The sequence below is a fragment of the Mustela putorius genome, unplaced genomic scaffold (assembly GCF_011764305.1).
Source record: "Mustela putorius furo isolate JIRA1106 unplaced genomic scaffold, ASM1176430v1.1 tig00000788_pilon_pilon_pilon, whole genome shotgun sequence".
Lineage (NCBI taxonomy): Eukaryota > Metazoa > Chordata > Mammalia > Carnivora > Mustelidae > Mustela > Mustela putorius.
This window is the reverse complement of record NW_025421481.1, coordinates 4,655,836-4,669,768: the sequence shown is the minus strand read 5'-3', so window position 1 is coordinate 4,669,768 and position 13,933 is coordinate 4,655,836. Positions and strand designations below refer to the sequence as shown.

The 13,933-nt window shown below is 41.6% G+C and overlaps 1 protein-coding gene across 1 annotated transcript in view; it reads right to left on the bottom strand.

Annotated features, from left to right (window-relative positions):
* The window catches only part of SLC5A8 (solute carrier family 5 member 8), a 60,434-nt gene extending 51,340 nt beyond the window's left edge, over nucleotides 1-9,094 (bottom strand). The window contains exons 1-3 of the mRNA XM_004742974.3: nucleotides 8,584-9,094; nucleotides 3,126-3,191; nucleotides 1,659-1,710 (exon numbers count right to left, since the gene is read on the bottom strand). Of these exons, the coding sequence (XP_004743031.1) occupies nucleotides 1,659-1,710; nucleotides 3,126-3,191; nucleotides 8,584-8,934 (469 nt within the window). The 5' untranslated portion in view covers nucleotides 8,935-9,094. The remainder of the gene's footprint in view (nucleotides 1-1,658; nucleotides 1,711-3,125; nucleotides 3,192-8,583) is intronic.
* Between the last annotated feature and the right edge of the window lie 4,839 nt (nucleotides 9,095-13,933).

Below are 13,933 nucleotides of genomic sequence, written 5' to 3'. Positions count from 1 at the left end.
GATGTACAGCAAAATACTCTACTGAGGGAAACAGAGTGAACCAAACCAAGAGTTGATAATTTTTCGTGTAAAGTATACATTAGAGTTCAATATACTATTTTCTTTTTTCTAGCATATATTTATTTAAAGTTTTCAATATTTTTTTAAAAGGTAAAATTTTTTTAAGGTAAAAATGAATCTTAACACTTAGAGAGTGTTAAGATTCATTTCAATTAAACAAGTTTCTATGGCACATCTGTTGCATACCAAGTACTATATTTATCTTTGGCCACAGTAATATATGCAACTGATATTCAAGTAGTCAAAATTCAGCAGCTTCTTGGGCCCTAATTCCTACGGAATAGCCCAGTAAACTGATAAGATCAGAGTCCTTGATTTCTTCATAGATGGAAGACAGAACTCTCTTACTGCCAGAACTGCACTTTAAAACCCTAAGGCCACATCTTTAATTATACTTACTGCCAATAGGTAACTTATGAAGTTTATAAGTTAGCTCTTTACACATGAAATGGCTTGATCATGATGTTGGTAATATTGACTTGGAACATGCCTGACATTCAGAATTCAAGAGCATGTTATATAATGGAATATTTTATAATGATACTGTTGTACTTTATAAACTTAGGTAATAATTATTATCCATCTGCCATGAAAGCAGGAAATTAGAGTGTGGGTTTAGCAGGGCTTTCCATTTTATATTAACTCCAGGAATTACATCACATTTTCCCCATCAGACTACACCTGTACATTTCATAAGGAAGCATAAATGATAAACTAACATCTGATTGATAAGAATCCAAAGGATATGGGGTTTTCCCAAAGCCTTCTAAGGATATGACTAACAGGCATCTTTGCCTCAGGAAACTATTCCAGTTCCATGGCTTTTATATACCCAAAACCAGAGAGTACAGGAGTATGTCAATCAGCACCATCTTCATATATTTGTTTAAAGAGGACACCATAGCCACTTTCATTTTGTCACTAGGAGTGAGCTGATATTTCAAATCAAACAAATCTCCTTCTCTTGCATTTTGGACAACAATAGAAATGGAAATAAGGAAAGCTCTCTCTCTGCCACATTTTACTATGGAGTTGAGCTGAGTAACTCAGAAGCCTCTTGACTATGGACTTCCACCAAGGAAGAAAGCGCAGCCATTCATGATTTAGACAATAGGGGGCGTTCATTCTGAAGGAATGGAGCATGGTGGGTTGGCACTTCAGAGATTCACTCCTCCGGGAAGTCGGCCCTTCTATTAATCATAGATCTTTTGGAGCTATGGATCCAGAAATGCAAAGAAGCTGCTAAATACTAAGCCCACCTTGCTCCCCTCAAGCTGATGAAGGTTATTGGAAACATCCCTCCAACTCCACAGCTCCTCAAAGAGAGAATAAGTTCTATTAAAAATGACCCCCCTTGGGACGCCTGGGTGGCTCAGTTGGTTGGACGACTGCCTTCGGCTCAGGTCATGATCCTGGAGTCCCGGGATCGAGTCCCGCATCGGACTCCCAGCTCCATGGGGAGTCTGCTTCTCTCTCTGACCTTCTCCTCATTCATGCTCTCTCTCACTGTCTCTCTCTCAAGTAAATAAATAAAATCTTTAAAAAAAAAAAATGACCCCCAAAATGTAAGTGACATAACTGGTAACTCCAAAATATACCTTGATTCAAAGCCAGGGCAGGAGCATAAATAACAATTCCAGTATACAAAATCTACGAGAAAAAAGAAACAAACTGTATGAATTATAAAATAAAGTCAATTTTTTCTATAACCTCAACAATGAGTTAAAACAGTAGTTTCAATATACTTAATAAAATATGTTTGTAACTTGAAAATGTTATTTAAGTGGAGTTGATTCTCCTGTTTGTGGTGTGGTCATAGTTTTACAAAAATCTTATATGACCCATTTTGTTAAAATTATGGACTTTTCACATGGTGCTTAGTGCAGATAATCACTGATTCATCCCCTCAAGCTTGAAATCAACTCTCCTCAATATAAACAATTAGGAAGAAAAAATACAAGTTTAAAATGAGATGATTCCCCATTCACATGATTTCAAACTATTTTAATCACTACATAATTAACAGGGAAAACAGTGAAAATTTTGTAAACTGGTTTTAAAAAGTTTTCATGCTCACTAATTAAACAAAAGTATGTATTTACACTAAAAAATCCTGAAATCCAACAAAAATCATATTCCATCTTTTCTATATATTATTTTCCACTCACATACCTAACAAATATTTATTAATCCAGGGATGATAAATATGGTCTTTTTTCTCAGAACATCATTTCCACTGCATTTGATCTTTCAAATATATCATATATATTCTATGTGATGTTTTTCTATAAAAATGTATTATGGTTCTATGATTCTCTATGAGTCCATGTTTACTCTATAAAAACATATGAAAAAAGCCATATTACAGTATTTGAATGATTGATTATATTACATGGGTAGATCAACGGAAATAAGTCCTTCAAGCGAGAGATGCTAAAGCTTTCCTCTTTTTTGCAAGAAGGAACCAGACTTCCACAGTCATTATCCTGACCAAGTTGAAGATTTGAAAACAAGGCCATGGACCATCTTTCTAACACCTGTTCTCCACTTTTCATTTCTGTAGGCATTTGTAAAAATTACACAAAGAGGGTCTGAACAGTTGGTAAATGCAAGCTACCAGCTTCAGTTCTTTGTCAGGATCTCTGCCAGACCCCAAAGGGCTCCTTTCTTTGACCAATGACCAATCTAAGTTATACAATTTACAGAAACATAAAATGGAGTCAAGTTAAACAATTTACAAAGGCACTCTGTGACCCTGTTGCAAATGCTTCGGCAGCTTGTGATTGGGGAAGTGAATTACAAATAAGGATGAGAATGGAAAGTCCTTCCTGGACTTCCATGATCAAACCCATCCCTAAAGCACCCAGCTGCCAAGAGGAAGATGGATATAAATGAAGAGACAAGCCTCCAGCAACTTGGATGAAGAATGGAAAGTTAGTTTACTCCTGTTTTCAACCCCTCTTTTTTATCTTTCCTGTGCTTACCAAATAAGTTTAGCCCAGGTGCCTTGGCTGAAAACATTTTAGACAACAGAAGGTAAAGCAGACTAAGGGAGAGTGACTTACTGTTTGAACAATGAAGAGGACTGTTCCACAGAGACGGACACATTTGTTAAACCGAAGCTCTAAATACTGTTTCCAAAAAAGGGAGAAATGGTTAATATGTGAAAACTTTATATACCTTTTAAAAAATGATCTGCTTATGAAGGAAAGGGGTTAGAAATTCAAAACAACTTCAGTCATCAAAAAGAATGACATCTTGCCATTTGCAACAATGCGGATGGAACTAGAAAGTAGAGTGAAAGAAGTCAGTCAGAGAAAGACAAACACCACATGATTTCACTCATATGTGGAATTTTTTTTAAAAGATTTTATTTATTTATTTGACAGAGAGAAATCACAAGTAGACGGAGAGGCAGGCAGAGAGAGAGAGAGAGGGAAGCAGGCTCCCCGCTGAGCAGAGAGCCCGACGCGGGACTCGATCCCAGGACCCCGAGACCATGACCCGAGCCGAAGGCAGCAGCTCAACCCACTGAGCCACCCAGGCGCCCCTCATATGTGGAATTTAAGAAACAAAACAGATGAACATCGGGGAAGGGAAGAAAAAATAAAATAAGATAAAAACATAAAGGGAGGCAAACCGTAAGAGACTTTTAACTATAGGAAACAAACTGAGGGTTGCTAGAAGGGAGGTTGATGGGGAGATGGGGGAACTGGATGATGGGCATTAAGAAGGGGACGTGAAGTCATGGGCACTGGGTGCTATATGCAGCTGATGAATCACCAAATTCTACCTCTGCAATTAATAACACATTCACTATATGTTAACTAAATTGAATTTTAAAAAAATTTAAAGCAACTTTATAAGTGATTTGTATTCTGTATTCCTATATTACTACTATTTTTCTTTACATATACCAAAATTGGCTCTTGCTTTACAGTACAGTTCATTGGATTTTCACACCTACAGGATAGTTCCATCACCCTCGGAGAACTTTGTTATGTTGTTCCTTTACGGTCAAACTGTTCCCTAAACCCTAAACCTTGGCAATCATTGATCTGTTCTCCATCCCTAGTTTTGGCTTTCCCAGAATCTCACCTAAGTGGATTATATTCTGCAACTTCAAAATGCGTGAAGTGCTCTTCTCCCCTTTTCTTGCTATCTACTTCAGACATTTCCCTGATTCACTTGGGACTCAGCCCTTCCCACTGCAGGCAATTGTGATGGACTTGTCCATCAAGGTGTCCTGCCTCTTTTGACTAAGGGATGGTCACATGACCTAAGCTCAGCCAATCAGTTCCTCTCTCCAACGGGTATTTGGCTCTTGGATGTATAATATAAAGACAGAAAATGATTGAAGCAGAAGCAGACTGATCTAACAGTGGCCTAAAGAGGCTTCACTGGCTTCTGTCCTTTTCACAGGCTAGTCATCCAGCTTTTCACTCTGTTCTATGGGCTACCCCTATATCCTTCCAAATAAATTATTTTTTACTTAAATTGGCCTAAGTCAGTTTCTGTTCAGAGCCAACAACCCTGCCAATTTTTCATACTCTCCTTGGTATCTGCTATATCTTGAAATATAGTCAGCTCATCTCCTATATTATATGTTATAATATAGAGTTAGAATCATAGAATTTTAAAGTTGGAAAGAATCTGGGGTCTCGAACATTCTTTAACTTGAATCCTATTACTCTCGTAGAGGGAATTTTAAAGCTGACAACAGTCTTCATACCAGAAAAAAAGGAGGAAGGAAAAACTGACATTAAGTAATAGTCTGGAGAAACGACACCAGATATTTTTGCTCCATAATCACAGGTAACAGTTCTAGAGTATTTGCTGTGTACACTGCCCTCCCAACAACTCCCTGAGGCCAGAACTACCTATTAGAGGAAAGGGCACCAGAGCTAAGAGATAACACCAGAGTTGCAACCTTATAGCTCTCAAAGCCGCAATGCAAGTCTAGGACTATTTAATGCATAAATCTGGACAGGGAACAACTATATTATTCCAAATAAGTAAGCAAGGAAACCGACCATAGCTTTGAGTAGGGGGACTGACACATAGTAGGACCTTCCAAAACAACTGACAGGTAAAAAATATATGCAGCACATTATAGTTTTGCGGAGGAGTTCCAGCCCTCAACCCAGTCCTACTTGTGACTGCACAAGCTTGGGGCAGTCACTGGAGATCTTAGGCTCCTCTTCTTGAAATTGAGGATCACAGTATTAATTCTTTTCGCTCTTACTTTGCAGGAGTTTGGAAACTATTGAATGATATAAATGGATGGGGAAATATTATAAACTGTAACCCAAAACTAAGACATTAAGAAGTTGGATCTAAATCCACAGATTAATATAATTCACAATTATAAGCATACATACATATTCACAAATAAATATATATGAATAATAAAGACAAATATAATCCAAAAATACATATTTTACACACACACACACATATATGTACACACACAGATACATATACACACACATATATTCTGGATAACTCAGATCCAACACACAGATTACATGGATCCAGAAAGATCCTGAAAAAGTGGGGAATGAAACTGGATCCCTGCATTTTACTTCTTGTCTGTGGGTCTGGAATGGGCGAAACACCTATCAGGCCTATACTTTGAAGGCAGGGACAAATATATAACAAAAATGCTTCTGAACAGCTAATTCTAGTAAAGAAATGTAAGCAGGAAGAGATTTCACATTGAGCTAGAATGCCAAGGTATCCCTCGATGCTGGACTTCTTATTCTCTGTAGGTGGTTCCACCTCTCAGCACAAAACATGCAAAAAATACTCACAAGAAAGTGTTTGTTATGGCCAACTGTCAGGGACAAAGCATGTTATCTAACCTCCCTGACCCCTACTGCTGGGCACCCGCAAGTCATGAACACCCCCAGCACACCCAAATCCTTGGTGTTTGGTTCTACTTCTCTTGTTCTCTCTGCACTCTATTACCCTGCCTGGGTGTATAACAGACTTACCAGAGTTTTCAGAAGCAGACAGGAGGCACCACTGCATAGTCCCAGGCATGTGTCTACTTTGTCTCACACTCTCTCATGTAGCTTAATTTTGTCTGCCAACATGGGGCTTTCATAGTACCCCACCTAAGGATTGTTTAGAGTATTGATTCAGATAATGCATGTGTAAAAAACATGCAGCCCAGTGCCACACATGTATTAAACATTTGGTAAACATTAACTTTTTGCCATTTTTGGCTGGAACCCTCCTAACAGGCTCCACCACGGGAAATGTGTTGGAAATCTGTTTCTGGTTGAGTTAATGTTGCTGCCCCTTAGGAAGCATGGGTCAGTGCTTATTAGAGGAGCATTCCTCTCTGGGGACTGAAGTCCTCTTGCAAGGTTCTTGAAACCTCTTCTGAGTTCTAGAGTTGGTTAACTACAAATCAGAGCCCATGGATGCAAACTGCCTAAGGGCTCATCAGGTAACATACACTAGTGGATCAGCCAGGTGTTCATATATTAAAATGTTGAAATATTCCTCATATCCACTAAGAAATATGTCATCTCATCTCTCTCTCTCTCAAAACCAAGTACTCCCTTCACCCCTGTCCCTTTTCTCTTTCACATTTTTGAGGAAGACAAAAATGCAGATAAAGATCTCTCTATCATAAGAAAGTAACCATGCACCTATAATGATGAGGCCTCAATACAGAAACTGACAGGAGGTGAAATCAATGGCTTTAAAACGAGTTCCTGCATCACAGGGAATGTGAGCCCAGTGTCATCACTCTTCTAAATTTTTGTAAAGATTTTATTTATTTTTTTGACAGAAAGAGAGTGAGAGCACATAAGCAGAGGGAACAGCAGAGGAAGAGGGAGAAGCAGGCTCCCCGCTGAGCAGGGAACCGGAAGTGGGGCTCAATCCCAGGACCCTGGGTTCATGACCTAAGCCAAAGGCAGACACTTAACTGCTTAGCCAACTGAGCCACCCAGGCACTCCCAGGCTTCTAAATTTTCAAAAGAAACTATAATCTGGAATTTTATTTGACTTCTCAACATCAGAAATGCTAAATTAATTTTCTTTCAAAACACCATAAGGGTCAAAATAAAAAAAAAAAAAAAGAGAGAGAGAGAGAGAGAGAAAACAGTTTGGTCTGGGACAGCCAGCTTTGTTACCTTTGAGCAAAACAGAGAAATTCTATCCTGCTCACTTCTGGGATGATGACTGAACTCTCCCAAACACAATGGCCAGTGAGTGGAAGGCATGCTGCCCCAGGGGTGCCTCGCCCTGGATGGCGTCACTATAGCCCAGGCGTTTGTCACCAACACTTGTGCCATTGAGGCCCTGTAGCTGGCACCAGTTGAACCAGCCTCACTAGGAAACCACCTTTCCAGTAGCTCTGGATTAGAGCACTCAGTACCTAAGCTCAAGGACTAAGGAATGAGTGTAATCACCCTTTGGATCATGACCTGTGAAAGAGGAAACTCTGCCCTATTTATCCGTGTTGCTCATGGGATAGTACCTAGGAAAAGGAGACCAGTGAGGGCACTGAACAGGCCCCTCCACACCTCAGAGCTTTTATGCCCCACCCCCAATTCCGCACTCCCATTCACAGCTCTTTACACTAAACCAAACATTCCCCATCTTTGCAAGGCCCTTTCCTGCAGACAACTGAAGAACACCTATAACCAGCGGAGCTGTGCACCAGGAAAGATCTTTTTCCTTAATCATCTTTTCAGATACAGAGAAGGTAGGCCTGTTGGATAACCTTGCAGCCAAGTCTTCCTAGTGACCCCAAAACAACCACCTCTGCCCCTACCACCACAAATACTTAGGGTCAGCGTTCGTCCAGCACTCACCCTGCTCCAGACACTATTCTGAATGCTACATTTGAATCATCTCATTTAATCCTCCCAACAAATGGATAAAGTAGTTGGTATCGTTTTCATTTTCAGATGAAAAAAAAAGGGGTGGGGCATAATGGTAAAATAAATCACCCAAGTTTACCCAGCTAGTAAATGTAGAATCTGGTCTCAAATGCAGGTACTGAGACTCCTTACAGCACCTTAACCATTGGGGAATCTGTCTCTCCAGGGAACATGCCTGTGTGGAAGCTAGGAGGGGAGAGTGCAAATTCTTCTCCAACTTTCCCGGAAAAGCGAATGGTGTCTGGGAATCTGGGACAAGGCCGTTCCTTTCAAGGAGGAGGGGCTGAAACTTGATCACTTGCCCTCCCCAGAATAAAAAGTATTAAAATCTTTCCCCTTGACTCCGAATCAAAGATGCTCAAAGCAGAAAGGGTCTTTGTGAGCACTAGTCCAAATCATTCCGTTTACATTGGAGATTTCTCTTTTTCACTGAGCTCATGCAAGATTCTGTTGCCTTCACTGGACGACTCTCCCCAAAAGGGGACCTCAGGGCAGGTCATGGACCTGGACAGGGAGGGATTTCGACATGGTGCAGAGTCGGCCATCAAGAAAAATCCCTCCAAAACCCTGAAAAGCCCTGCCCCTTTTTCTCCCCAGCGCCCCCTTCCCCCTTTTTTACCTCGTAGGTGCTGGTAATTCCCAGTTTGTAGAACACCGGCAGGAAGACCTCCGCGCTGATGGCCACCACAAAGAAGTAAGTGATGGCAAAGATGCTGAATATGGCCCCAAAACGGTACACCTCCGTGGGGGTGCCCAGGACGGTGACTGCCGACATGAAGCTGGCGGTGAGGGACAGCGCCACCGGCACGGCAGTCATTCTCCGGCCGCCCATCAAGAAGTCCTTGGAGGTCTGCTGGCCACCCCCGGCGAAGGCGTAGTAGATGCCAATGGCAGCCGAGATGAGCAGCATCCCCGCGAACACCACGTAGTCCCACACCACGAAGGTGCCGATGCCCCGCGGCGGGTCCATGGTCGCTCGGTCGTGCGGCTGCCCAGGCCCTGCGTACAAACGGTGGCCCTGCGACGCGCTGCCCGAGCCCGCGCTTTACCTCTGCGGCCCGGCGCTCTCTACTTATTCCCCGCGCGGCCGCCGCCGGCGCGGCGGGCGTGGCGCCCGCGGGGATTGGAGGCGTCCTCCAGGTATCCGTCCCCCAGCTGGCCGCGAGCGGCCCGGAGACGGGGAGAAGGCGCCGTCAGTGGCCTCTGCGCCCAGGGGAGCCAGCTCAGCTCCTCTAACTGGGACTTCGGAGGGGAGAGGGGCACCTCCGCCACGCTAAACCCTCACCGGGTGCAGGGCTCGGGGTGGCCGCGGACACCTGGGAGAACCCGAGTCTTCAGCTGCGTTCCGCCGCGAACTGACAGGGGGTCTCTAGAGACCGCCTAAAGGTTACCAACTGGCACCTGCGGGAACGCACCTTTTAAATAAGCTGGCGACCCATGGGGGGTATGGGTCGAAGGGTATTTGTCACGCCTGCACTTTTAGCTTTCCAGTTCAACAGTTCGGGTCCTTAGAAGATACACCTGGAGTGGGGCGCCTGGGTGGCTCAGTGGGTTGAGCCGCTGCCTTCGGCTCAGGTCATGATCTCGGGGTCCTGGGATCCAGTCCCGCATCGGGCTCTCTGCTCAGCGGGGAGCCTGCTTCCTCCTCTCTCTCTGCCTGCCTCTCTTCCTACCTGTGATCTCTCTCTGTCAAATAAATGAATAAAATCTTTAAAAAAAAAAAAAAAGAAGATACACCTGGAGTAACTAGATTGCCTTACTTGATAAATTAATGGGCGATTCCTGTGACAGTGCGCATTGAGTTGAGCTTCCAGTTCCTAGACAGGTAAGCATTTACAAAGGACAGGAAGAAATCTGCGCTATTGGTGCCTGCCTTTTCATTCAATAAGCATTTCTGATCCCCAGTAGTCTCTCCTTAACATGACAGTTCCTATAGTATTAATAATACCTACTATTTAAGGAGACTTACTCTTTAATAATAATACCTTAAAAATAATACCTACTATTTAAGAAGTTCTATGTGACACAGAACATGCTTGGCACCTTATACATTAACTAGTGTAATTCTTTCAATTACCCTTGAGGTAGGAATAATCTCCATTTTTCAAATGGGGGAACTGGCATAGGAAGATGAAAACACTTGCCCAAGGAAATGGTGGCGGTTTAAGGTTTTGATCTCAGAATTTGTTCTTCAAATCACAATACTATATTTTGTAGAGTTCATGTAGATAGATGTTAAATGTAGTTATAAATACATACATTTAAGTGAAGACACTTGAAAGCATATGGAAAACAAGATCATATCCAGTATCAGTCCTCGTGTCATATTTTAACTGGCTTGCCTTGAAATATTACAAACAATACATGAGTCAGACTTGTAAAGCAATGTGACTCCAGGTTTTTCCTGTAAAATAGACCCTCCAGTCAAAAGTACCCTAGCATAGGTCTATTTCAGGCCACCTTTTTCATTGTCATACATCTGCATAATTTGCCAGGTGATTCTTGGTAAACAATCCACAGAATGCGTTTAGCCCAACCCACTATGTGAAGGAAGAAAGCTATTTCAGATTTTATGTTTTGTGAGCTGGCATTATTTGTATAACATTTTCAAAGGGAACTAAAGAAGGAAATAGAAGCTAAATCCAAGCAATGCAATCATTTAAACAAATATGTGGTGTGGAATTATGTCCCAACTGTGTAAAATTTGCTGTCTTTGCACTTATGACTCTCTTGGACAAAGACAGCATTTTCTCCTGTTCTTACTGCCTGGCACTCAAACTCACCAGGAAACATCATCTCCTAATCCCACCTGCTTTACAACCAGCTATACTTAGTCCTCTTAGTATGTTTATACTCATTTGTTGGCCTTCCTGGTGGTATAGTAGTGCAGTTGCTTTGATCAAGGCTCTTAATGTAGGAGTATTTTATGGATTCCATGAGTCCAAAAGCAGGAACTGGAAAGCCATTCTACATACTGCTTCATTTTTTTCCCTTTTTCTCCAGATGTGTTCTCTATTGCCACAGGCGCATGGTCAAAAATGCCCTTAATTCAGTGGAATGCAGAGACTAATTAGCATCTTTGAATTCTAATTCTAAATCCCTGCAAGGAGAAATCCTTCTGGGGTAGCTTTGGCCACAGGTCCCCAGACTTCTAATCCAATCATCCCTGGCCAGAAGGGCAGGGTTCTCACTGTGGGCTACACAGATTCACCCTGACAGTAGGGAAAGGGGAATACTTCTCCACATAGGAGGGTGATAATGTCTGCAAAGTGTCTCCTCTATTAAATGTCCGTGTCATTTTATTATCTCCTCTGCGTAGAAGATAAGCTTGGGAAAAGGGACTGTGCTTGCCTATCAGTGTAAACCCCCAGAACCTAGTTTGTTGCCTAAAAAATATGCTAAACCTACTGTATTGATCCTACCTTACAATGCTTATTGGCATCCAGAATTTCCCCCTAAACTTCTAAAAATGAAATTTGGAAATCTGATAGTGATCCTATTGAATCCTGAATCTAGATTACTCAGATGCTTACCTATGTTTTTGAGAGGAAAAGTCAAGGCAAGTGTACTACCAATAAAATTCTCTTCTGTCTGCCTATTCTTTACCTTGGAATCACAACCACAGTTACTAGAGAATATTCTTCTGAATTGGCAAAGGAAGATAAGAGCACACGAGCCTTCCTCTACAGAGTACTTTCTTAACATCCTTCCACCTAGGAACATTGAGGTAAGTTGGAAATTTCAGGTTAGTACAATGGCAAATGTCATCACATGGCTTGAGTTGGGAAAGAGGTCCATGAGTCAGCACCTAGCATCTATACCCTCACACACATATCTTCTTTTGTTTCTTTCTTATCCGGGTCCTACTCTAACCAACTCAGTGTCATCAATGCTGAGTTGTAGTACTAGGTACTTTTATTAAGTAATGGGAACAATCAACCTAATAGATTTCGTAGGAGAAGTTTTATCTAATGTTCTGTTATGATTCCTACTAAATAATAAGGGCTGTGAAACTCATCATATTTCTCCTTCTAGCAAAACTGCCATAGCAGCTCAGTAAGCCCAACTTTTCTACTATCATAGCCCAGACCCTTAGCTTGGTTTTCTGGCACAGATATTTCCCTCCTTTTGCTACTTAATTTTTGTTGTCTTCACCAAGTCTCAACATTCCCTGCATATGTATCTTTTATTGCACGTAATCTCAAATCTTCTTTTGGATACAGAAAGTTATTCACAAAGAAGGAAAACCATGTACCAAAATAAATTCCTTGTGCATACCGCAGTACCTCCTAAATCATCACTAACATGGCATCAAAGAAGTAAAAAAGGTGTCAGCCCATAAGGACAGAGAGAAAGCAATATGAGATGACTGCCAATAAAAAGTTTGCCATAGTTTGGGAAGAATGAATGCAGAGAGACAAGCAGAAAGTGACACAGGTTTCAGTCCCCCCCCCCCCCCCCGTGTGAAATACCCTAAGGAGAGGAAGCTGACAAAGCAATTTGTACAATAATACCCCTGGGAAAAGTCAGAAATCAGAGGGGCCATATACTTCTAAAGGTGAAGTATAAGGTAAAATGAAAACCAGAAGACTCCTATATGGAGTGCTTTGGGACTGGCAGTCAGGTAAGTACCTCTCCTTCTTCCTTGGTGGAAAACTACAGACACCTTCTGGAGAGGCTAACCACTAGAGTGAGGCATTTTCCTAGAAGACAGGGATTAGAGAAAGTGTCTACTGAATGGCAAGACACCCTCCTCATCCTTTTCCTACTAGGCTCCCAGCGTGAGGACATTGTGTATGTTCTCAAGAAGGACTGGAGAGGATTTCTTTCTGAAGACACCAAGCAGCCCAAGAGAATGTTGGCATTTAAGGGTTCTATAAAAAAGCAGAGCCCCCACCTGACCATCCTAAAGTGAGGCCCTCCCATCTATGAGCTCTACCTCCAAACACACTTTCCTGCTGGCTTCTACTGTCTCTCTCCTTAATATGAATGGATAGTCAGGGATCACTATCCCTTACAGAAAAACCTTTTTTTTTAAAATTTTTAAAAGATTTTATTTATTTATTTGACAGAGAGAGGGAACGCAAGCAAGGGGAGAGGAAGAGGGAGAAGCAGGCTTCCCACTGAGCACGGAGCCTGGGATCATGACCTGAGCTGAAGGCAGACGCTTAATGACTGAGCCACCCAGGTGCCCCACGGAATAACTTTTTGCAGGAAAGACAGAGACAAAAACAAACCATAAAAAAAAAAAATTACACGGTGCCTGGGTGGTTCAGTCAGTTAAGTGTCTGCCTTCAGCTTCTGTCATGATCCCAGAGTCAGGGGATGGAGCCCTGAATCAGGCTCCCTGCTCAGCAGGAAGTCTGCTTCTCCCTCTTCTTTCTCCTCCTCTCCGTTGTTCTCTCTCTCTCTCCCAAATAAATAAAATCTTTTAAATAAAAAAGAAACATTAAAAAAAGAGTCAATGAAAAAAGCAAAGGAAAACCCTAAAAATCCAGAGTTATTCTGAGAATACAAGGAAAAATCCAGTTTTTCTGAGAAAATAAGGAAAATTCTTCATGCTGTGAAATGCAAAGAGTTTGTTATTAATTTCATGGAGGATAAGAATGTGCTTTTGGACATCAAAAATATAGAAGCAGGAATTAAGAATTAGTAGAAAGTCAGAAGATAAAGTTGAAGAAACCCTCTATAAAGCAGAACAAAAGTATAAAGAGATGAAAAATGGGAGCTAAAAGAAAAATTTAGAAGTTCAGTGTTGGGAGTCTATAGCATGACTAAAGGAATTCTAGAGAGAGAATGGAGGAAAGGAAATTATCAAAAGAAAATTTCCCCACATCTTAAGAACATGAATTTTTTTTAATTTAAATTCAATTAACATATAATGTATTATTGGTTTCTGAGGCAGAGGTCAATGATTCGTCATTCTTGTATAATATCCAGTGCTCATTATATCACATGCCCTCCTTAAT